The sequence below is a fragment of the Aquarana catesbeiana genome, linkage group LG03 (genome assembly GCF_042186555.1).
Source record: "Aquarana catesbeiana isolate 2022-GZ linkage group LG03, ASM4218655v1, whole genome shotgun sequence".
Taxonomy (NCBI): domain Eukaryota; kingdom Metazoa; phylum Chordata; class Amphibia; order Anura; family Ranidae; genus Aquarana; species Aquarana catesbeiana.
Genome location: NC_133326.1, coordinates 15,539,097 through 15,564,631, shown reverse-complemented (window position 1 = coordinate 15,564,631; position 25,535 = coordinate 15,539,097). Strand labels below are relative to the sequence as shown.

Sequence of the window (25,535 nt, the reverse complement as noted above, 5' to 3'; positions counted from 1 at the left end):
GGTTTTGTTTTTTTTTTCTGCATCAAAAACACATGGAAAGTATGTTATATGGTCTTTAATGGCATAGTTCACACCAGTGCGTTCCAGTAAAAAAGTAGAACATGCTGCATTTTTCCTGCACTGGACTGTACTGGAAGGCTGTAAAAAGCATCAAAAACGCACCGGAACATACATGTCCCTATTTAGGTTTAAGAAAAAAGAGGGGGGGGGGGAATGCACTGGACTGCATCAAAAAATCATCAAAAACGCACTGGAATACATCTGTGCTGGGACCAATCCTATTTAATTTGTACATAAATGACCTGGAGGATGGGATAAACAGTTCAATCTCTGTATTTGCGGACGATACTAAGCTAAGCAGGGCAATAACTTCTCCGCAGGATGTGGAAACCTTGAAAAAAGATCTGAACAAATTAATGGGGTGGGCAACTACATGGCAAATGAGGTTCAATGTAGAAAAATGTAAAATAATGCATTTGGGTGGCAAAAATATGAATGCAATCTATACACTGGGGGGAGAACCTCTGGGGGAATCTAGGATGGAAAAGGACCTGGGGGTCCTAGTAGATGATAGGCTCAGCAATGGCATGCAATGCCAAGCTGCTGCTAACAAAGCAAACAGAATATTGGCATTAAAAGGGGATCAACTCCAGAGATAAAACGATAATTCTCCCGCTCTACAAGACTCTGGTCCGGCCACACCTGGAGTATGCTGTCCAGTTCTGGGCACCAGTCCTCAGGAAGAATGTACTGGAAATGGAGCGAGTACAAAGAAGGGCAACAAAGCTAATAAAGGGTCTGGAGGATATTAGTTATGAGGAAAGGTTGGACAGAAGTGAATGACAGTAGGGAGGTGGATGACAGGTGAGATCGGGGACAGGATGGGGCTGACATATACTGTAGAGGGGTGAATAACAGTAGGGGGGTAGATGGCAGGTCACATCAGAGATAGAATGGGGCTGACATATACTGTAGAGAGGTGAATGACAGTAGAGGGGTGGATGATAGGTCAGATCGGAGACATGATGGGGCTGACATATACTGTAGAGAGGTGGATGATAGGTCAGATCGGAGACATGATGGGGCTGACATATACTGTAGAGAGGTGGATGATAGGTCAGATCGGAGACATGATGGGGCTGGCATATACTGTAGAGAGGTGGATGATAGGTCAGATCGGAGACATGATGGGGCTGACATATACTGTAGAGAGGTTGATGATAGGTCAGATCGGAGACATGATGGGGCTGACATATACTGTAGAGAGGTGGATGATAGGTCAGATCGGAGACATGATGGGGCTGGCATATACTGTAGAGAGGTGGATGATAGGTCAGATCGGAGGCATGATGGGGCTGGCATATACTGTAGAGAGGTGGATGATAGGTCAGATCGGAGACATGATGGGGCTGACATATACGGTAGAGAGGTGGATGATAGGTGAGATCGGAGACATGATGGGGCTGACATATACGGTAGAGAGGTGGATGATAGGTGAGATCGGAGACATGATGGGGCTGACATATACTGTGGAGAGGTGGATGATAGGTCAGATCGGAGACATGATGGGGCTGACATATACTGTAGAGGCAGATGCGCAACTAGAACATTCAGGGACCCGGTGCAAGAAACCATGAAGGGCCCTTGACTGGGGCCCTTACCATTTTACTCCAATCGTGGTACCCTTTAATACGATCTTGGAGCCGGACACTTTCCTACCGTCTTGGGGTCCCCCCATGGTGACAGAACGCCAGAGCCCAGTGGCAAGTGCAACCTTTGTGACACTGGAAGCTCCGTCACTGGTGTCAGTAGTTTGTTGTTTTAATTTTTTACCATTTTATTTTATTTATTTTTTTTTTTTTACAATTTTTTATTATTTTTTTAGGACCCCCTTGGGGGACTTTGGTGAAATTTCAGGGGTCTAAAGATGTCTCACTTTTGTGACAGAGAAAGGGGCCGAGGACAGATTCGTCCCTCCCTTTCTCTGCAGCCTCAGCACAGAATGAATGAACAGGAAGAGCTCTGTACAGAGCGTCCCGTTCATTCATAAATGGAAGAACAGTAAAAACAGTTTACTATGCCTCAGCTTTGAATTAAAAACAAAACAAAAACCAGAGTCAGTGATCAGTACCGACACATTTACCGGCCCCTTCCCAGCTCTCCATCCTGACAGCAGCCGGTGGAAGGTAGGGGGGGGGGAACCCAGCAGTGCTGCAGGGAGCGAGGGGGGGGGGGGGGAAGCACACAGTTCCCCGGGGAAAGCAGGACAGGGATAGGGGGGTGGACGGATCGGTAGACATGTGCGATTAGTTTCGTACGAATTGAAAATTCATACGAATTTCCGTAAATTCGTCCATTCGGGAGGATCCGAAATACGAATTGATATGCTTCCAAATTTTGTACGAAGTACGCAATTTCGTTTAACAAATTTCGGATCCAAATTCCCAACGAACATTCGTAATTGTTCCGAAAAGTTATCGAACCTAAAAGTTAAAAACCCCAGGAAGTCAGCACAGCACAGGGATGATAAATTCATCATAACGAACGTTCGTAATTGTTACAAAAAGTTAACAAACCTAACGAAAATTCGTATTTCGTCTGAAATTTCGGACACTGATTACGAAATACGAATTAATTCTAATACGGAATGAAACAAATTTATTGACGGCGCACATGTCTACGGATCGGTATGTAGAGAAACTGATGCCCTCCACTTCCCTCCTGCAGTTACCTAATTTCTGCAGGAGGAAGCGGAGGAGAAGCGGGCGTTCAGCAGCTACATGGAGGGATCGGTTCCTCTACAAGCCGCCGCCCCCATCACCCTTTTATCCAAGTGTACAAGAGGGCCGCATGGGCCCCCTACAGCATGGGGTCGGGTCACAGTGGGGACCACTGCAACCCCTCTACCTATGCCCCTGTGTAGATATTGTATAAAATTTATTCCAGTAGAATTCTGCTGATATACCAACAATGATCGTCTATATCTGTATCAGTATGCCGCTCATTATCCCAGCACACAGGTGTATAAACTGAACCAGATATTACCATGCTGAGCGTTTCACAATGAACAATGGAACATCCAGAGCATTATAATAATCCCTTGTCAAGTATAATAGCATTAACGTTTTACATCCAGTGTGAGACTTTCCATAGGCTGCATTTAACTCTTTGCTCTAGTAGAGAATTGTCTCTGTTTTAGCCTTCGATTTATGCAGAGAGGTTGGAGTCTGAGAGATTTTCTTGAGTTAAGAAAGATGCAAGGCTTCGGATAATTCGGATCCCTTCATCAGGCTTTATATTCTTTATTCCCTTTGTCAGACTTTAGGCTACATACACACAGATGTCTGCAGGCGTTAATTATTTGTCTATGTTTTATATAGATATATTTTATATATATATATATATATATATATATATATATAGATAGATCTATCTATCTATATCTATATATATATATATATATATATATATATATATATAGATATATAGATATAGATATTGTAATGGAAATGTTTAGGTTCTGTATATAATTGTATTCTATTTTGTATGCATTGCCCTAACTGTGCACACGGCACTAATAATGTTTTCAGTACATGTTTACATTCTTTCGAGTCCTGATTAGAATTAGCCTGCCTATGTAACGCCCCTTGTTACCATAAACGTACAATTGTAATATTAATGTGATACCTACGTAATCATGTGTATAAAAACCTTCAATTGCGTCATAATAAAGCAGAACAGTCATTTGGAAAGATGCTGAGCGTATCTTTTGTGTCTGTTCCCTACTGCAGTAGTTATTATTAATTTGGAACCACTAATCAATATGAGGATAGGAGTTGCCTATCATCAATTTAACCAAGTCAGCATGGCGAGCCTTGCCTTAGGAGGGGATTCCAGGTGACCCTGAGTATCCGAAACGAGGAGCTTGAGACGATCCGGGAATTTCTGATAATCAGCCGGCTGAGGTAAGCCTTTTGCTTACATTTGCGTTATCAGACTTCCTTGATCGGTAAGGCATTTTCGGGACAAAGGGTACCTATTTTACTCCCCTTAATCGAACTGTATTGATTGGTGGTTATATGTTATGTTGTCCCTGTCTATTGTCCATCAGAGTGGTATAGATAAGAAAGTGAAGAATAGTGCTGTTCACAGGTATATGTAGTACATCTGCTAGATAAAGTAGTTTAGAGGCAAGAGGGTATAGGCACACGTAGAGAAGAGAGAAGACTGGCCAGTCATTATGGGCATTGAATTAAGTAAGGGAATGAAGGGTAAGAGACCCTCAAAAATGCCCAGCGCAAGAGGAGCGCTATATATGAACCGAAGGTGCGGTTCTACCTATACTGAGCCCCTAGATTAATGGTTAAAGTGGACAGGGATCCACAATGGGTAACCAAGGTCCACGGGGACTAAGAATCATGCAGAGTAAACAGCTAGAGAAGCAGCTATCTATGTGAGCAGGATGGATCAAGGCTGACATTAACACTAGACAGAAAGGGACATTTTCATGTTAAGTTGTGGGATGAATTTGGGGTCAGGCACTACAACTATTAGAGTCAGAAACAGAGAAATTAGAGGTAAAACAGAATACTTTATATGTTGTCAGAGAGGGAAGATGGGATGAGCACTCTGACTGCCCGTCTGATCATAGAAGCTAGATAAAAAAGATATCTGAACAAAATAAGGAATGCAGAATTTAAGGCAGGAAAATATTAATGAGAGTTAAAAGAAAGTGAGAGAATGATATGCATGTGTTGTGTACAAATGGGAAAAAAGTAAGCGATTTTAGAGAGATATTGGTGTATGTGTGTGTGAATGCTGGGACCTTTAGTTCTATTGCTTATGTGTGTCATGTACGCAGATGTGACCCCCCTCATTTCTGCTCTCATGAAAGAATATGGTCAGTGATAAGCTGGAAGGACACCATGCCAATTCCAGTTTTTTTTAGACAAAACATTTATAACAAAATGTGTCGGGTTAACGAATCTAATGGTAAACAATGAGATCACAATTATTTTTTAAATCTGTTTTCTAGACATGGTAAAATGAAGGTTACATTTAACCGTGTATTACACAAATTGAATATCCTTTGATAGTGGAAACCGTGCATTTAAAAAAGGGAAATTAAGTAAAATTAAGTAATAATGAGTATTCATTTCTAATATGAGTTTAACAATTATATAGATATAATGAAACTGGTTTAGACAACCTTTGGTTGGAAATGAAATCCAGGTTATTGGGGAAATTTGTAAAAATGGGATTAGTTTAGATTAAGATAACAATTTTGTAATTTTACATTTATTCAATAAGCCCTTATTGAGAGAAAAAAAAGACTAAGATGAGGTTGTTATTTGGAATACAGCTGCCATAATATTTAACAAAGCCAAGATGGATGGGATACATAAGAAGTTTTTCTACAAAAATGAAATTTTAAGGTTTTTGATAATAACTTGATGTGCGGTCCATGATGTGAGAGTAATAATAAATAAAATTTAAATCTAACAGACCCATCACATCAAGTCCACACACCCTGTTAGGATAGATGCTACATGCAGCCAGTTGTTTTATAGTTTTTGATGCTTTCTGGTCCATCATACAGATTGGTCCTTTTGTTTTTATTTATTTTTATTTTTGAAATCCAAAGTAGAATGTGTGGATTGTGAAATGATGTGCCCCTTTTTCTTGTAAGTACAGTGGTATAAGCAGAAGAACATTTTGGATTTATGGGCATCTCTCCATGACCGCAGGGTATTGTTATCATTTATTATAATATTGCCAGGAAAAAGTTGTCTTTTGAAACATGAAACTGGAGTTCTTACACAAATAGCATGATAGAAAACAAGCCATTGTAATATATTTATGCAAGCTGGACCCAGTAATGAAGGGTTCATCCCGATATATCAGAGCTGTAGCTTTTATGCAAAGGTGCTATTAGACAAAGTTAGATATTGTTTTGGTCAAACATTTAATTTTTAATGGTCCGACATTCTGTGCAGCAAATATACAGCTAACTAAATGTTTGTCTAATGAAAGGTTTAAAATATGAGTTTGTTTATGTACAAATATAACAATGAAAAATGCGTACATTTGTTCAAAAGAAAGGAAAAGACACATGTGTTAAATTGATGGTGTAGGAATCAGCTGCTGTGAGCCCAGTGCAGGACACACTCCCTGAAGACCCAGATATTACATTTTTTGTAGATTTGAGTATGCAGTTTATCACCCAGAAGGATACTCTGTATTCAAAGTCATTGGATCCTTTTTGCCCAGCTCAAGAAGCAGAGCTCCATGTTTTAGCAAAGCCTGTGAGCTATAAAAAGAGTGTATATTTATATAGATAGTCGAGATATAGAGAGCTTTTGGTTCCATTTGAAGGGCCAGAAGTTTGTTTTTACTTCGGCAGGTAAACCAATAAAGCATGCCAAGTTAATTTGATCGGCTGTTTTCAGCCTTCCAGGTTCTTGCTGAGGTTAACTTTAACACATGGAAGCAGACCAGGTGACTAAGGATGCTGCATTTACAGCCCCGGACACTTGATGGGTCTGTGCAACTCACAGATTCCACCCCAGTTCTGGCCCAGTATAGCTGGGATTAATAATTCAACTTTAAGGACCCCAGAACGAGAAGAACAAGTGGTCCACAGGGGGCAACTTCTTATGAAACAGGACTTTGGAAAAGGTGATCATTTATGTCTGCCAGCCACTCTTTTCCCTCCAGCTTGACACATGGACCGTGTCACCAGTCACAAGCAATTATGGCTGCCTTAGTAAATGAGCGTGGGATAGAGCCAGGGTTCTCCATAGTTGTTTTTATAACACACCACTTCTTGTTTTACCTGTTACCAAAGGTGTTACCAAAAGCTGAACATCCCTTCCAGAGATTACAAAAAAGATATATCCAGATGCCCAAGTTAGGATCTTACGAGTATGCATTTTGTCTGTATGGACATGTTTTTTGGATGTCCAGTGGCAAATGCTACTGCAAAGGCCACAGTAAAAAGTGTTATCAGAAGTAGTTTGTAAATATAGAGTGCAGAAAGTACAGAGAGTAACAGAGGAAATCATGTTTATAGGAGAGTCCTTACTAGAAGTTTTGAGGTTTTATTTTTACACCCCTTACTGTCTACAATGTAGTGGACAAAGTAAAGTAAGAAACTAGAAAACTTTTGCCTGAATGTTTTCTTATATTTTATGAAGCCCCTAAGGGGAATGTTGGACTCTCTCCCTATGGGATTTGGTTTGGGAGTGTGTTACTCACTTGCTTATATTTTGTCTCAGCAGCTGAAGTCCTCCATTCGGATCTCACAGAGAATGTTGCTGATATTTTAAGGTTTTTTACAAACTCATTTATGTGTTTTCTCCCCAATTCCAGATCCTAAAAGTTTGGAAGGATCTAAAACTAAAGCCAGGTGACTTGTGGATTGTTAAGAGACATTTATATATAAGGAAATACAGAAAAAACAGAGTAAATCACCGCGCTATATTAAATGCAAAACCACCTATTGACAAAATAAAATAAATTGTGAAATAAACCCAATCTAATGTAACAAATAATTGATCAAATATATAAAGCAGCTGCTAAAATATGAGATACACACATACAAAATTAGATAGAAGAGGAGCAGCGCTGTGAGAAATATTCCATGTGATGAACTATTACAAAAAAATTAAAAATTAGGATAAACTCCAAGTTCATAGGTTATATAAACAGCTGGACTGTCCTATTAAGAACCAATCTTGATGGTAAATACGGGCCGTGAATATGAAAATCAATGAGTCCTTCACCACACCAATGTGATAGTAAAAATTGTGCGCTTACCAAATGGCAAGCTTAGAAGAGCTTGCGACCTTAACCCGGTCGGGGCCTTTCAAGGTGGAACCATCAAGGAGAGACACACCACTTGGTTTGAATTAGGCACACTGTTCTTCAGTTACCACTCTAAATGGAGATGTGACCCCAGGCTAGGGATAAACCTCCAAGGAGGTATACCAGAAAAAAACGGAAAGCAACATAGCGTAATCCTGCTTCCACTTTTAATAAAATCAAAAAGAAATGCACTTACATGTAAAGGATAACAATAAAACATTAGAGCCGGCCGGCTAGAAAGCGAACGCCCGTCCTGTAGACTGTAGACGGTAAATGCAGCACGTCAGCACGTCAGCACGCCCGACGTACGTTTCGTCACACTCTGACGTCGTCTGGGGCACGGGCGACGCACTGACGTGTCGCATTAATATACTGAAGCAACGTAACCAGACCTCATACTGAGGACGGAACCGGAAATCACCTTGCGTTCCACCAGTTTAGGGCGGATGGCACAAAAACGCCATCTTAAATGTGGGAATGTGCGTAACATTCTATACCGATTTCCGGTGTAAACAGAGGAAAACCAACTTCCGTTCCTAAATGCAATTAACCACAGTAAGTGGGATTCCTCATTATCAAATGTGTAAATAAAATTATATTAATTAAAATTAAATATTACATAAATAAATTAAAATAAAGCCACTTATTCCAACGAGAAAATATAAGTGGAAATAAAAGGGAATAAAAAAATATCCCATCAAATCCCATGCCGTGTAGCTAATAGACAGGAAAATCATTCACTGCATATATAAAGGCGTCCCAGAGCCTTTCATAGCTCTGTGAACGCCCAAAACTGTATAAATAAAATGACTAATCAAATTGAGGATAGATATATCTAGAGGAAAGGAAGGTGATTTCTCCCATCTATGGAGAGCATTAGGAACACCATATACAAGCAGAGGGATATATCAACTGTGAACTAAACCAAATTGGGAGGATAAGGAGTACTATTTATCATGTACTAGTCCCAGATCCTCGCAGGTACTAATATGACACATACCCCATTAGACAGACACACTTCTTCATTGGAGCATCTACAATCCCAACAGAGGTACAAAGCCAATATGTCTAATTAACAGTGTAAAGACTATTCATTAGAGGCATCCAAGAACCCTATAGGAGTCGAAATGAATACAAGCCGGAAGTTCTGAGAATCATGCATTATTCATGAATTATCGATAAAGGCATTAGTGTCAGTGTCAATATTAAGCCCATAGGGGGCATAGCATTTAATTTTGTGTATCCAGAGCATCTCAAGTTTTGAGATGCTCCTAACCAAAGAACTACCTCTCCAGTGGGGACGATATCTGTCGATTCCTAAAAAAAGTGTTTTGGAGGGGTCTTTATTATGTGTGATCAGATAATGCTTAGAAACAGAATGTTTCGGGAAGCCATTCAAAATGTTAGTGATGTGTTCGTTTAGACGAACGGAGAGTGGTCGCCTAGTCCTACCCACATATTGTAGGCCACAGGGGCACTGCAGTAAGTAGACGACCCCCTCCGTTGTACATGTAATGAAGGGCCTAATATCGTGTTCCTCGTGAGTGCTATTAGAGGTGAATTTCTGGGTTCGTCTGGATGTTACGGAGTTGAGCCTGCAGACACGACATCTCCCACATTTATAGTACCCCTTCAGATTGTCAAAAAGGCCCTGAATGCCTCTAGTGGGTGGGTCAAGAACATTGGGGGCCAATCTATTCCTAAGTGATGATGCCCCTTTAAAGATCACTTGTGGTTTGTCTGGAATGATCCGATTCTGAGAACTGTCATTCCAGACAAACCACAAGTGATCTTTAAAGGGGCATCATCACTTAGGAATAGATTGGCCCCCAATGTTCTTGACCCACCCACTAGAGGCATTCAGGGCCTTTTTGACAATCTGAAGGGGTACTATAAATGTGGGAGATGTCGTGTCTGCAGGCTCAACTCCGTAACATCCAGACGAACCCAGAAATTCACCTCTAATAGCACTCACGAGGAACACGATATTAGGCCCTTCATTACATGTACAACGGAGGGGGTCGTCTACTTACTGCAGTGCCCCTGTGGCCTACAATATGTGGGTAGGACTAGGCGACCACTCTCCGTTCGTCTAAACGAACACATCACTAACATTTTGAATGGCTTCCCGAAACATTCTGTTTCTAAGCATTATCTGATCACACATAATAAAGACCCCTCCAAAACACTTTTTTTAGGAATCGACAGATATCGTCCCCACTGGAGAGGTAGTTCTTTGGTTAGGAGCATCTCAAAACTTGAGATGCTCTGGATACACAAAATTAAATGCTATGCCCCCTATGGGCTTAATATTGACACTGACACTAATGCCTTTATCGATAATTCATGAATAATGCATGATTCTCAGAACTTCCGGCTTGTATTCATTTCGACTCCTATAGGGTTCTTGGATGCCTCTAATGAATAGTCTTTACACTGTTAATTAGACATATTGGCTTTGTACCTCTGTTGGGATTGTAGATGCTCCAATGAAGAAGTGTGTCTGTCTAATGGGGTATGTGTCATATTAGTACCTGCGAGGATCTGGGACTAGTACATGATAAATAGTACTCCTTATCCTCCCAATTTGGTTTAGTTCACAGTTTATATATCCCTCTGCTTGTATATGGTGTTCCTAATGCTCTCCATAGATGGGAGAAATCACCTTCCTTTCCTCTAGATATATCTATCCTCAATTTGATTAGTCATTTTATTTATACAGTTTTGGGCGTTCACAGAGCTATGAAAGGCTCTGGGACGCCTTTATATATGCAGTGAATGATTTTCCTGTCTATTAGCTACACGGCATGGGATTTGATGGGATATTTTTTTATTCCCTTTTATTTCCACTTATATTTTCTCGTTGGAATAAGTGGCTTTATTTTAATTTATTTATGTAATATTTAATTTTAATTAATATAATTTTATTTACACATTTGATAATGAGGAATCCCACTTACTGTGGTTAATTGCATTTAGGAACGGAAGTTGGTTTTCCTCTGTTTACACCGGAAATCGGTATAGAATGTTACGCACATTCCCACATTTAAGATGGCGTTTTTGTGCCATCCGCCCTAAACTGGTGGAACGCAAGGTGATTTCCGGTTCCGTCCTCAGTATGAGGTCTGGTTACGTTGCTTCAGTATATTAATGCGACACGTCAGTGCGTCGCCCGTGCCCCAGACGACGTCAGAGTGTGACGAAACGTACGTCGGGCGTGCTGACGTGCTGACGTGCTGCATTTACCGTCTACAGTCTACAGGACGGGCGTTCGCTTTCTAGCCGGCCGGCTCTAATGTTTTATTGTTATCCTTTACATGTAAGTGCATTTCTTTTTGATTTTATTAAAAGTGGAAGCAGGATTACGCTATGTTGCTTTCCGTTTTTTTCTGGTATACCTCCTTGGAGGTTTATCCCTAGCCTGGGGTCACATCTCCATTTAGAGTGGTAACTGAAGAACAGTGTGCCTAATTCAAACCAAGTGGTGTGTCTCTCCTTGATGGTTCCACCTTGAAAGGCCCCGACCGGGTTAAGGTCGCAAGCTCTTCTAAGCTTGCCATTTGGTAAGCGCACAATTTTTACTATCACATTGGTGTGGTGAAGGACTCATTGATTTTCATATTCACGGCCCGTATTTACCATCAAGATTGGTTCTTAATAGGACAGTCCAGCTGTTTATATAACCTATGAACTTGGAGTTTATCCTAATTTTTAATTTTTTTGTAATAGTTCATCACATGGAATATTTCTCACAGCGCTGCTCCTCTTCTATCTAATATATAAGGAAATGTTTGGAGACTCAATACAGCATCTATTTCATGTACAGTTTTTGCAAAACTTGAAGGAGAAGTCACCTGGACCCACACCAGACACTGCAAAAATGACTAAATTAAAGAAATCTCTGTGTTTGATTTGTTTCCCTCTTGTGATCACAGTCTTGGGTACTTTTTGATTCAATTACTTTAATTGTAAGGGATATATATATTTGAGAAGTAGTTTAGCCATGTTGAAGTCATATTTGTCTTTTGTACGTCTTCTATTTTATGTAGAATTGTCTGTGTTTACATATGCTGATAAGTCAGCATGCCCACAATTCAGCTAGAAGGCCATTCTGGCCACAGGAGTGTACAGCCAGTACTCTGTAAATATGTCTTATCAATCATTTGTTTTTCACAATGAAAAGTCATTTGGTAATGAAAAAAGTTGCTCAGCTATTATTTTCTCCACAATGGAGTTTTTTTTGCCTCTTTGGTCAGGACTACCTTCACCTAAGGGTGTGGAAGTTCCAGGTTAAAGGTGATAGCAGGTATGGTTAGTGATCAAAATATTGATCAAAAGAGGGGAGACTGTAATGGAAATTTGTAAGTTCTGTATATAATTGTATTCTATTTTGTATGTATTGCCCTCACTGTGCACACGGCACTAATAATGTTTTCAGTAAATGTTTACATTCTTTTGAGTCCTGATTAGAATTAGCCTGCCTATGTAACGCCCCTTGTTACCATAAACATACAATTGTAATATTAATGTGATACCTACGTAATCATGTACATAAAAACCTTCAATTGCGTCATAATAAAGCAGAACAGTAATTTAGAAAGATGCTGAGCTTATCTTTTGTCTCTGTTCTCTACTGCAGTAGTTGTTATTAATTTGGAACCACTAATCAATATGAGGATAGGAGTTCCCTATCATCAATTTAACCAAGTCAGATATAGATATAGATAAATAGATATATGATTATATATAATAGATAGATATATTATAGATAGATATTAGATATAGATATATTTAGATAGATATTAGATATAGATATATTTAGATAGATATTTTATATCTTTAATCCTTAAATTGTTCCTACACGTGTTACAAAATCTGCATTTTTTTGCTATAAATTACTTTAACCACTATTGGCCTATTTACATGAATACTTTTGGAAACACGCTGCAACTGGATCGCATGGTACTTCTGTACCAATGCGATCCGGTGCAGGCACACACCCTGCATTTGTGACCTGTCATTAACTTAACCACTTAAGGACCGGAAGGATTTGCCCCCTTAATGACCAGGCCATTTTTTTTGCGATACGGCACTGCATCGCTTTAACTGACAATTGCGCGGTCGTGCGACGCTGTACCCAAAAAAAAAAAAAAATTGATGTCCTTTTTTTCCCCCACAAATAGAGCTTTCTTTTGGTGGTATTTGATCACCTCTACGGTTTTATTTTTTTGCGCTATAAACAAAAAAAAAAGAGCAACAATTTTAATATCCCCAAATAAAAAAAAAACAAAAAAATGAATTTCTTCTTCTTAAGTTTAGGCTAATATGTATTCTTCTACATATTTTTGGTAAAAAAAAAATCACAATAAATGTATGTTGATTGGTTTGCGCAAAAGTTTATAGTTGTCTACAAAATAGGGGATACATTTTTTTATTTATTTTTTTACTAGTAATGGCGGTGATCAGCGATTTTTAACAGAACTGCAACATTGCGGCAGAACAGATCGGACACTTTTGACACTTTTTTGGGACCGGTAACATTTATACAGTAATCAGTGCTAAAAATAGCCACTGATTACTGTATAAATGTCACTGGCAGGGAAGGGGTTAACACTAGGGGGGAGATCAAGGGGTTAACTGTGTTCCCTGGGAGATGTTTCTAACTGTGGGGGGAGGGGACTGACTGGAGGAGGAGAGAGATCGCTGTTCCTGATCACTAGGAAAAAAAGGAGAAAATGGCGGGACTTTAAATGAGACATGCAGTCAGCATTGGTGGGTGTAGAAAGTGGTATATTTAATGTAAATCATGATTAAAAATTCATACAGTGAAATACATGATAAAACAGCAGAATTCATATATATACATATAGGAACATGATATAAACATTACAGTATGTAGGCCCCCCTGCTACATTAACTGAGAAACTTCCTATTGTTTGAAGGTACACCGAGGGAAAGGATGTGATATGTGAAAATATACTCTAAATGGTACTCGCAACCGCCATTTAGAGATACCCTTAGGAGAGTCTCCAGCTCTCAAGATTGCATCTCTATATGGCGGTTGTGAGTACCATTCAGAGTATATTTTCACATATCACATCCTTTCCCTGGGTGTACCTTCCCCCTTAAGACAGTAACTTAGACATTTTTCATTGTCTTTTTTTCAGATCAAAGACATTGGCGCTCCTGATGAGTGGACTAACACACTCCACGAAACGCGTAGAGCCGTAGTACATGCAATGCCTTAACCGTTTAATTGTTTTCATGTATTTTTCATTTGTATGGACATTTGCAATGTTATCAGCAACTTCAAACAATAGAAAGTTTCTCAGTTAATGTAGCAGGGGGGGGGCCTACATACTGTCATGTTTATTTCATGTTCCTATATGTATATATATGAATTTTGCTGTTTTATCATGTATTTCACTGTATGAATTTTTAATCATGATTTACATTAAATATACCGCTTTCTACACCCACCAATGCTGACTGCATGTTTCATTTAAAGTCCCACAATTTTCTCCTTTTTTTCATATGAAACCGGGATGGAGGCATCCGCCTCATTTAAAGTCCCATTTTTCCCCTTTTTCTCCTGATCACTAGGAACAGCAGATCTCTCTCTCTCTCCACCCCCCTGTCAGAACGGGGATCTGTTTGTTTACATACACAGATCCCTGTTCTGGCTCTCTGTGGAGCGATCGCGGGTGGCCGCCAGACATCGCAGCCTCCGACCACATGCATTGGCTCTGGCGTCATGCAGAGGGCACATGTGCCCCCTATCGCTCTTATGGTCGATGTACACTACGCCGATTCACGCAGCCGTGCCAACCTGCCGCAGTATAATGACGACAGCTGGTCGGCAAGCGGTTAAAGTGATTGTAAAGGCAGAAGGTGCATTTTATGCATTAAGATAAAAAGCCTTCTGTGTCTAGCAGTCCCCATCAGCCCCTTTAATACTTACCTGTGGTCCCTCTAGCTCCAGCGATGTTATAGGAATGTCTCGGCCATCCAGGACTCCCCTCCTCATTGACTGAGACAGCAGCGCGGCGCCATTGGTTTCCTGCTGCTGTCAATCAATGTCGTACCAATGTTTGTGCTGGGAGCGCACTGCACAGCAGACGCCCAGCACAGAGACCAGGCTCTCACCGAGATCCCCGGATCCCGTACTAATGATTGGGAATCGGGAGTCCCGATTCCCGATCACCTGACTGCTGTGATAGCCTCTGATTGGCAGTCATTGTGCAGCCTGCCTGTGTGTTTTTCTCTCCTCTGAATGGAGAGGAAGATACATTGTTTACATACAGGATACATTATATAATACATTGTTTCTTTCTCTCTTTGTAGGGGAGAAAAATGTAAACAAACATAAGTGTGTGAAAAAACAACCAAAAACAAATAAAAATAATAAGAATAAATAGCTAGATCGGGGTTTGATCTAGGTCAGTGCCAGGGTTAGTGTTAGAGTCAAGGCCAGGGTCAAAGGTCAGGTCAATATATTTTAGGTAGGAAATTTTTTTAAAGTATTTTTTAATTAGCAAAATGCACACTATTGTTTCTGGACTGTACTAGGGGTACAAACAACAAGTAACATACGCATATGAAGTATCTCTGCGATCGTCAGGAGCAGGAAAATTTATTTAGGGTTGTTCTTTGGTGGTGAGTCATGGTAACAGCAAGAAATGTACAGCTAAATGAAAAAAATACAAATAAAATATTAATATTAAAATATATATATAATGCTATTTTGGGTCCGTTTTCCTTTGATAAAAAAAAAAATCAGGAGATATCCATTACCATCACCACCAAATGAAAGCCAAATTTCTCCTGAAAAAAAAAACACAGTATAATCCACCTGGATACACTAAGTAGTTGTGATGATATGTAATTTTATTAACACGTCACAGTTGCAAAATTGTTTTCAGGCATTTGGATTTGTTTTACCCTCATCATGAAGGGATTAAAACCCAAATAATTAGATCTTTTCTGAAAGCAGAGACCCTGGAGAGTACAAAAGTGGCAGTTGCATTTTATTTTATTGGCGCACAATATTTGTGCAGCTATTTATTGACCCATATTAGAATATAAAATATGTGGTTTCCGTTCAGTAATCAGATGCCAAACATGTCAAGCCATAACACTGCATGCACCAGTGAGAAAGTGAAAACTATGGTACCCAAAATTCTCCATAGGTGAATTTTAAAAGTCTTTACAGGTTCATATGCCTTTGAATACCAGGACGTTTAGAAATGTATGTTGGTAGACAAGGGATTAAAGATGTCTAGCGTAAAAAACATGGCATTTTCAAGTGCAGGTGGGGCATACTTGTCTGAATGCCAATGCTTTAATGCATCAGTGGTTACAAGCCCTTGGGTGTGAAACATATTTTTCGAATGTGAAACTTCAAAGACATGAAACCACTCTTTGCTCTCAGCTTTACCAGCCAGGTAGGATAAATTAGTTACGTGTTAAAACTAAAAAGTTAATGCCATGGACATTACAGGGAAGATTTACTAAAACTGGTGCACACAGAATCTGAAGTTTCCACATTTTGTTGTCAAAGCTTAATTGAACAAGCTGAAGTTAGAAGCTGATTTGTTCCTATGCACAGCCGCACCAGGTTATGTGTGCACCAGTTTTAGTAAATCTCCCCTTATGCGTTTAAAGGACTTTTGTCCCATCTTTGGGGACCAAAGAGTTTTAGTGGGGGGGAGTATGTAACCAGGTGCTAGGCTACAGCAATATGAAAAAGCAGACATTGCCTTTTGTTAGGATTCCCCCAGTTGATGGGGAATGATAGTTGTGAACCTGGAAGAGATGCAATACTTGTCACTTCCAGGTTTATTAGTTTCAAAGGGTAATGGATTTTTCTTGACCACTTCCTGCTCTCAAAGCTCTGGCAGTTTACCACGGTCATTGGCTCTCTGGAGGAACGGGATAGCCCGGCAACTACTTTGGACTTTTAGAACCCATAAGGTGATCGGGCAGCTCTAGAGACACCCGGATCACTTTTACCTGAAAGCCCTTTGCTGGCAGCCGTGAGCTGCTTTAAGCCCCTGAATATCAGAACATTTCTAAAAGTACGTTGGTAGACATGGGGCTAAATATATCTAACGTAAAAAAATAATAATTTTTTTGCACCCCAGGAACCGCAGGTATGGCATAACTGTCTGACTGCCGATGCTTCAGTGCATCGGTGGTTACTAGTCACATTTTTGGAATGTGAATCTTTTGATACACGAGACTATTTTGCTCTGAGAGCCTTCGTCAGGCACCCCAAAATTCAAAGCTGTGCTTCCAGAACCCTTCCTCATCACAGCTGGCAAGTTGCATATAGCCAGTGCTGTATCTACCATAATGGCACCCCTGGGCCAAAGCTGAGGGCAGCAAGGCTAGAGGGGGCAGCACCAAGTCTAAAACTTTAGAAATTGTGATACTTCTTTCTTCATTTTATATACCTCATTGGGTCACCCATTCATATTTGCAGCTAAATTCAGCAGGATAACTCTAGGGCAAGGGGGTGCAAGGGACATTGAGAGGATTCATAAGGTTCTCTATAGTTTAGGATACAATAAACTAATTTTCCTTCTATTGTATGTTCTGTGCAACTTAAAAGCTTCCCACCCCCAGACCCCCTACAACCCCGGGCCAGGGTTGTGGGGAAGAGGTCCTTGTCCTCATCAACATGGGGAAAATGGGGACAAGGTGTTTTTGGCACCCCTTGTTGCATCCTAGGACTGCTGATCTTCTGCAGCCTCTATGCAGCCATTTCTCAGGGTGTATTTTCTGATGGTGACAACAGTGGACCACATTCGCAAAATGTGCGTAGAAAGGACCACTTGTAGTGCCTACTGGAAGCCCAAGGGACAGGGTGACAATGCAGGAACACAGCTGAGAGACAAAAACAAAGAGGTATCCAGACACACCTATTATAGGGTGACAAGGATCTTCATGGCATGACCACCAGTTATTAGTTATTAGTTATTTTAGTGAAAGTTGCAGTCTTGAAAAAATTTAAAATCAATTTAGCATCCTAAAGCTTATAAGAAATTGTAGTAATTGGTTAAATATATATATTAAAAAGAAACTTACCCTGCATGCATTTTCCATGCACACAGTGCCTAGAGCTTCAACAATGATGCTGGTAGGCTATTGTTTGGATAATGAATTCTAGGGGTGTGCCTGAAAAAATGTATTGCGATGGAGGTCTGATAGCCGACATGACGCATATCCCTTTCTGCCCACAAGGGCCAGGACAAGGGGTGGGCAGGAGGGACGGCTGCCCTGGGCACTGTGGTATCATGTGAGGTGGGGGGGGGGCTACAAGGAGATGGGGGAGGCAGGGGATTTGTGTTGAAAGGGGGAATTTGGGGGGAAATTGAGTGTAAGTATTGTTCTAGGAGAGGACACTTTTTTTTGGTGGGGGTACTAAGAGTGGTAATTTAGGGGGAGTTGTGTAGGGAGGGGGGAAGTAAATTTGTGCTAGAAGGGGGGATTGGGGTGGTAGCGGCAGGGGGAAAGTATTGTTGTAGAAGGGGGAATTTGGGGGGGTGCTAAGACACTTTTTGGGGGACGGGTGCTAAGAGTGGTGTTTTAGGGGCATTTTTGTCGGGGGGGGGGCGGGGGAAAAAGATTTGGGATAGGAGGGGTGATTTGGGTGGGCAGCAGAGAGTATTTTTCTAGGAGGGGAAGTTTGGGGGGTGCTAAAAGTGGTGATTTAGGGGGATTTGTGTTGGAGAGGGAATCTGTGCTGGGAGGGGGGAATTTAAAGGGGGGGGGGAAGATTTGTACTATGAGGGGAAATTTTAGGGGTAGAGGATTTGTGATAGGAGGGGTGACATTTTTTTGGGGGGGGGCAAAATTTGTGCTGGGAGGGGGGATTTTAGCAGGGGGGGGCGGATGTGTACTGGCAGGCTCTGGGCTCTAGATGACCTTGTCTCGGCACTGCTGCCCACCATCTGTATACAAACATTCCCCAGCATGATTTCCCTTTCTGGGGATATGCTTATAAACGTTCTTCCCCTTGAGAGCCTTCAGCCAATGCTTAGCACGGCTGGGGGCTCTCAATAACCGCTATAGCTGACAGCTCAGGTAATCCCTAATAATCAGGAACCAGGATCCTAATCATGTGATCACTATGCAAGCTGAAGGCTAGTTTGCAGATAAACACTGCCACCTTCAGGCTGCAGTGCTCATCTGCGATGCTGGAGGTTTAATGTTGAAATGATCAGATTACAGTATTAAAATGAAAATTAAATAAAATTTAGGAAAACGTAATTATTAGTTTTTTCACATTTTAACACATTATTACGCCTAAAATAAATCAAAAATCATATATTTTATTTAAATTGTGTGCCAAATAAAAGCCATATATGTCCTTAAAAGTTTCCATGGGCCGCTTTTCAGAGGTGCCGCAATACAGCTGTAAGTGTAAACGAGCCCTTAAAGCACAACTCGAGAAAACCTAAAAATCCTCTCTTTCATTAGGGCTGCATCTTCTCTACCAGGGTTAATTGTTAGTTTAGAAAAAAAGAACACCAGAGGGCGCTAAGTGCAGTAATTAATATCTTCATTAATAAAAAGATAACTGCCCCTGGTGGCTTGAGAAAGAGATGTTCCCGTCTTGAAACATGTGGCAAGGTGGAGGACTTTTGACTTCTATTGGTGGGGAAGCTCTTGACATCCGATGTAAGGGGCGGTGATTCTTTACTTCTATTGGTGGGGGAGCTCTTGACATCTGATATAAGGGGGGGGATTCTTTACTTCGATTGGTGGGGGAGCTCTTGACATCTGATGTAAGGGGGGGGGGGATTCTTGATTTCTATTGGTGGGGGAGCTCTTGAAATGTGATGTAAGGGGGGGGGGACTCACACCCCCCCGGTCTCAGCATTCAGCAGACTTCCAGAAGCTGACTCCAGCCCTCCTCTGTTCCTCCTTCAGACCCTACACATTCTGCTTCCCAGCTCCGCCCCCAGCTTCTTCCCAGCAGCAGCACAAGGTAAAGGGGGGGTTGCTCTGTGATGAAAGGGAGGGTGGAAGACAAGACTCTTGACTTCTATTGGTGGGGGAGCTCTTGACATTTGATGTAAGGGGAGGTGAGGGTGGGGAACGCTTGACTTCTATTGGTGAGGGAGCCCTTGACCTCTGATGTAAGGGATGGTGGGGGACTCTTGACTTCTATTGGTGGGGGAGCTTTTGACATCTGATGTAAGGGAAGGTGGGGGTGGGGAACTCTTGACTTCTTTTGGTGCGGCAGCTCTTGACATCAGATGTAAGGCATGGTGGGGGACTCTTGACTTCTATTGGTGAGGGAGCTCTTGACGTCTGATGTAAGGGATGGTGGGGGACTCTTGACTTCTATTGGTGGGGGAGCTCTTGACATCTGATGTAAGGAGAGGTGGGGGTGGGGAACGATTGACTTCTATTGGTGGAGAAGCTCTGGACATCTGATGTAAGGGAGGAAGGGGACTCTTAACTTCTATTGGCGGGGGGAGCTCTTGACGTCTGATGTAAGGGATGGTGGGGGACTCTTGACTTCTATTGGTGGAGGAGCTCTTGACATCTGATGTAAGGGGGGAGGGGGTGACTCTTGACTTCTATTGGTGGGGGAGCTCTTGACATTTGTTGTAAGGGAGGGTGGGGGACACTTGACTTCTTTTGGTGGGGCAGCTCTTGACATCTGGGGTAAGGGATGGTGGGGTACTTTTGACTTCTATTAGTGAGGGAGCTCTTGACATATGATGTAAGGAGGGGACTCTTGACTTCTATTGGTGAGGAAGCTCTTGACATCTGATGTAAGGAGGGGACTCTTGACTTCTATTGGTGAGGGAGCTCTTGACATCTGATGTAAGGGATGGTGGGGGACTCTTGACTTCTATTGGTGGGGGGAGCTCTTGACATCTGATGTAAGGGATGGCGGGGGACTCTTGACTTCTATTGGTGGGGGGAGCTCTTGACATCTAATGTAAGGGGTAGGGGGGTAGGGTGCTCTGGACACCTAGTCTTACGGATACCTCCAGCCCTTTGTGGGCAACCATAATGCTAATGTGGCCAGCGATGAAATTGAGTTTGACACCCCTGCTATGGTGCGTCCTTCAAAGAGCATAAGAGAAATATATATAATACAATATAATACAAAATGTCAGTAAGCTGTCCAACTCACCTGTATGAGGGTAGTCCGTACTGGTCATGCGCATGGCGGGGGTGTAGGACACATTTGGCATGTCATGGTCTTTGTCCTTTTGCCTCTGCCGGTACCATAAGAAGAGCCCCAACAAAGTCATGATGATGAGCAGCAAGACGATGACGCCAATGATGGCCCCTGCCGAGTGTCGTTCGGAGCCGTGAGCCGGGCTGATTTTAGTGTAAGGATTCAGTTCTTCCATCATTAGAGCAGCTACAAAAAAAAAAAATGAAAGGAACACAGAGAATAAAAACTCTTTCATTATCAGGCACGCCGCACCTCGGAACGGTTTCAAAGTTTGAGAAAGCCGAAGCTGATTTTACTGGCGCACCGCCTAGCGTCTCTCACCCTGGTCGCAGCGGATGCCTTTGAAGCCAGGGTTGCAGTAGCAGGTCCCCGTGACGTGGTCACACGTGGCGTTGTTCGAACACTCGCACAGCTGCCGGCAGCCGTAGCCAAAGGTTCCCGGTGGGCACTCTGCAGGGAAATAGAAGGAAACCACTGAAGGCCATGGGGACCGCAGCGCAGATATGAACACACACACACATTTGAAGATCTATAATACAAGCCTTACGTTGCTGCTAAACACATTACTATAGGAAGGGCCATCACAACAACACATCAACGGACCATTGATCGGAATAAAGTCCTGCAGCTTCTATTCTGATCACACCTTCTGTGTAGAGCTAGGTCTATGGAGGCAATCGCCGTTTGGCCAATCGTGATCTCTTTGCAATCGTATTTTGTTAAAGATTAAAGTAGCTCTCCAGCCAAAACAGTTGTTTTTCAGTTTTGAATAGAGTAGGGTAGGGCTAGAACCCCTGTCTGTATTTTACTGTTGCTTGGGAGATTAAAGTTGAACTCCAGGTACTGCATAGGTACACGTTGGTCCAGCTTGGCACAATGTACGTATGTATATCTCAAACCTGAGGGTCTGCTTGGGGAAGCTGACAATCACTGTAGTAGTTAGTGCTACTACACTGCTCACTGTACCCTTCCAAGCCCTTCTGCAAAGTGACCACAGGGAGGCGCTGCCGCCAGTCACAAAATGCCTTGCAATTTTTTTTTCAACTGATCCAAACATTCTCTAATTACTACCCTGTTTCCCCTAAAATAAGACCTAGCATGATTGGCAGTGATGGCTGCAATATAAGCCCTACCCCCCCAAATAAGCCCTACCCTTTTTCCACAAAAATAAGCCCTACCCTGAAAATAAGACCTACAAGGACTTTAACTAGGGGTTATTTGGGGGGTAGGGCTTATATTGCAGCCATCACCGACAATCACGCTAGGTCTTATTTTCGGGGAAACAGGGTAGTCAAAAATAAATAGATAAATTAAAAATTAAAAAATCTATCCCACAGTTTGTAGACGCTATAACTTTTGCGCAAACCAATCAATATACACTTATTGGGATTTTTCCTTTTGCGAAAAATATGTAGCAGAATACATATTGGCCGAAATTGATGAAGACATTTGATTTTTTTACATTTTTTTTATTGGATGTGTTTTTTTAGCAGAAAGTAAAAAATATTGTTTTTGTTTTTTTTTTCAAAATTGTCGGTGTGTTTTTTTTGTTTATAGGGCAAAAAATAAAAACCACAGAGGTGATCAAATACCACCAAAAGAAATCTCTATTTGTGGGGAAAAAATGGACGTCAATTTTTATTTGGTTACAGCGTTGCACGACCGCACAATTGTCAGTTAAATTAACGCAGTGCCGTATCACAAAATTTAGCTTGGTCATAAGAGGGATTGGGGGGGGGGGGGTAAATCCTTCCGGCGGTTAAGTGGTTACAAAAAATTAAAGGCATTCTATGAATGGCAGCAGTGCCGGTTGACTGACCCCCTTTGCAGAAGGGGAGTCACTTGGTACAAAACCTGGAAAACAGTGGCTATTACTGTGGTAGCGTCCAGTACTCCAGTGATTGTCATCTTCCCCAGCGACCCCTCGGGTATGAGATATACAGACTTACACCGTGCCAAGCTGGACCAATAGAACTATACAATACACATCATACCTGGAGGTCAGATTTAAAGCAGAACTAAACCCTCCTATCCTTTACAGCCAAGGAAGCTGCCATCTTGGCCTCTGTTTGATCTGCAGGCGCCATGATGCTGCACATGTGATCAGTTATGACACCAACAATTTTATGGCTTGACAGTTCAGCTGGGGGCACAAGCAACTGTGACGGTTATCGTTCACGGCATGCTTTGAATGTAACAGTTTTGGGATACAGGTAAATCGATGGATTTAGTTCCACTTTCTCTGTTTGTCCTAGTGATCATTATCACTGAAACAAAAAGTGATGGAAAAAAACCCCAAATTTTTAGAGTCATTAAATCAGGAATAGAATGGAAATCTTCTTATGGGGATATCTGTTCTGGGGACGACTACCTAGGATGGGGATTTCCATCACTTTGCAGAGATCTCCTCTTACTTCCTGTTGTATCGTTAGGACAGGAAGTGATGGGAAATCTCCCCTATAGGATGTGGACTGCAAAAAAATAACAAATGAACTAGCACAGGTTTTAACCCTTCCCTACTCTATCCAAAGCTAAAAAGACATCATTTGGCTGTATGGACACTTTAATTCCTGTGCAGCTTTGCATGCATACATCATATCATCACCTAAAGAATGTAGAACCAAACCTTTACCCCTATCTCCAAGTATTACCTACTATACATTATTTTGATAGTCTACGTCAGTTGTTTTCAAACTGCGGGCCGGGTGTGGTCCTTTGCTTGCCTTTGTCTGACCCTTGGGGCACTATTCCTCTTATGATACAAGGCATTATTCCTCCTCCTGACACCAAACAATGGGGCACTATTCCTTCATTTGACATCAACAACAGGGCTCTATTCCCCCCACTGATACCTATAATGGGGCACTATTCCCCCCACTGATGCCAATAATGGGGCAGTATTCCTCCCACTGATACCAATGATGGGGCACTATTCCTCCCACTGATACCAATGATGGGGTACTATTCCTCCCACCGACACTAATGATGGGGCACTATTTCTCCCACTGATACCAATGATGGGGCACTAATCCTCCCACTGACACCGATAACGGGACACTTCCTCCCACTGACACCAATGATGGGACACTATTTCTCCCACTGATACCAATGATGGGGTACTATTCCTCCCACTGATACCAATGATGGGGTACTATTCCTCCCACTGACACTAATGATGGGGCACTATTCCTCCCACTGACACCAATGATGGGGTATTAATCCTCCCACTGATACCAATGATGGGGCACTATTCCTCCCACTGATACCAATGATGGGTCACTATTCCTCCCACTGATACCAATGGTGGGGCACTATTTCTCCCACTGATACCAATAATGAGGCACTATTCCTCCCACTGACACCAATGATGGGACACTATTCCTCCCACTGATACCAATGATGGGGCACTATTTCTCCCACTGATACCAATGGTGGGGCACTCGTCCTCCCACTGACACCAATGACGGGGCACTATTCCTCCTCCTACAGACCACAGATATTATGTAATTTTTATTTATCACCTGACCACCAAGTCTGAGGCGTTTTCTTCTTTTCTTCTCCCACTGACCATAGTCTGGCCCTCCTAAAGTCTGATGGACAGTAAACTGGTCCTTTGTTTTGAAAGTTTGCAAATCCCTGGTCTATGTGATTAATTAGTTACATATTCACACAATTTTAATTTTTTTATCTTCTGTCCATATCTCTGGGGATGGTTTATCAGCAACTTGGGGAAGGGACAACATGCAATGTAAATGCCCCCCCCCCCCCCATAGCCCAGTTCCTATGTGGATCTTGTAGGTGAGACAGACAGACAGACATAGAACAGGACATTGTTCAATGCAGGCTGTATGTGGGCTGCATGTGTTGTGCAGGACTAGACGCTGGCTGACAGGTCACTTACTCTGCTCGCAGTGTTTGCCTGTGAATCCTGTCCTACATGTGCACTGCCCAGTGATGTGGTCACAGTCGGCTCCGTTATGGCACTGGCAGACATTGGCACAGTCCTTTCCAAAAAAGGCTGATGGGCACCCTGCAGAACCAGAATAACGTCACCATACACCCAATGATAGACATGGGGAGACACAGTCCCCGCCACTACTGAGTTTCAGAGGCTTCCATTCAAACTTATCTTAGTTTTGAAATTGGAACAATGAGCAAAACCAGCAATTACACACAATGCAGTCTACCACTAGCATTAACACCCTTTCACCACAATCATATTACCTGTTGATTCTGCCAGTGGGTCCATTATTTTTCCAAGGCCAAGAAGTCCAGCAAAAATGGCAGTTACAGAGTTGGGACAAGTCATATTACACTGGTGAAGGTACTTAGAATGTTCAGCTTCTATTCATGCAGAACTCCAGACAAAAACAACAAGGTCAAATGTATAGCCCTTTTAAAAGATAAAATACCAAAAAAAAAAAAACAGCTTTTGCTGTAATATTCACCTCCAATGCAAAGA

At 41.9% G+C, this 25,535-nt stretch overlaps 1 protein-coding gene across 5 annotated transcripts in view; it reads right to left on the bottom strand.

Moving 5' to 3' along the window:
* The window catches only part of MEGF11 (multiple EGF like domains 11), an 838,162-nt gene that overhangs the window by 85,822 nt on the left and 726,805 nt on the right, over window positions 1-25,535 (bottom strand). For 4 of the 5 annotated variants that reach the window (XM_073618306.1, XM_073618307.1, XM_073618309.1 and 1 more), the window contains exons 18-20: window positions 24,975-25,103; window positions 21,395-21,523; window positions 21,026-21,259 (exon numbers count right to left, since the gene is read on the bottom strand). In XM_073618306.1, the coding sequence (XP_073474407.1) occupies window positions 21,026-21,259; window positions 21,395-21,523; window positions 24,975-25,103 (492 nt within the window). The remainder of the gene's footprint in view (window positions 1-21,025; window positions 21,260-21,394; window positions 21,524-24,974; window positions 25,104-25,535) is intronic. The other variant, XM_073618308.1, reaches the window with a different exon arrangement.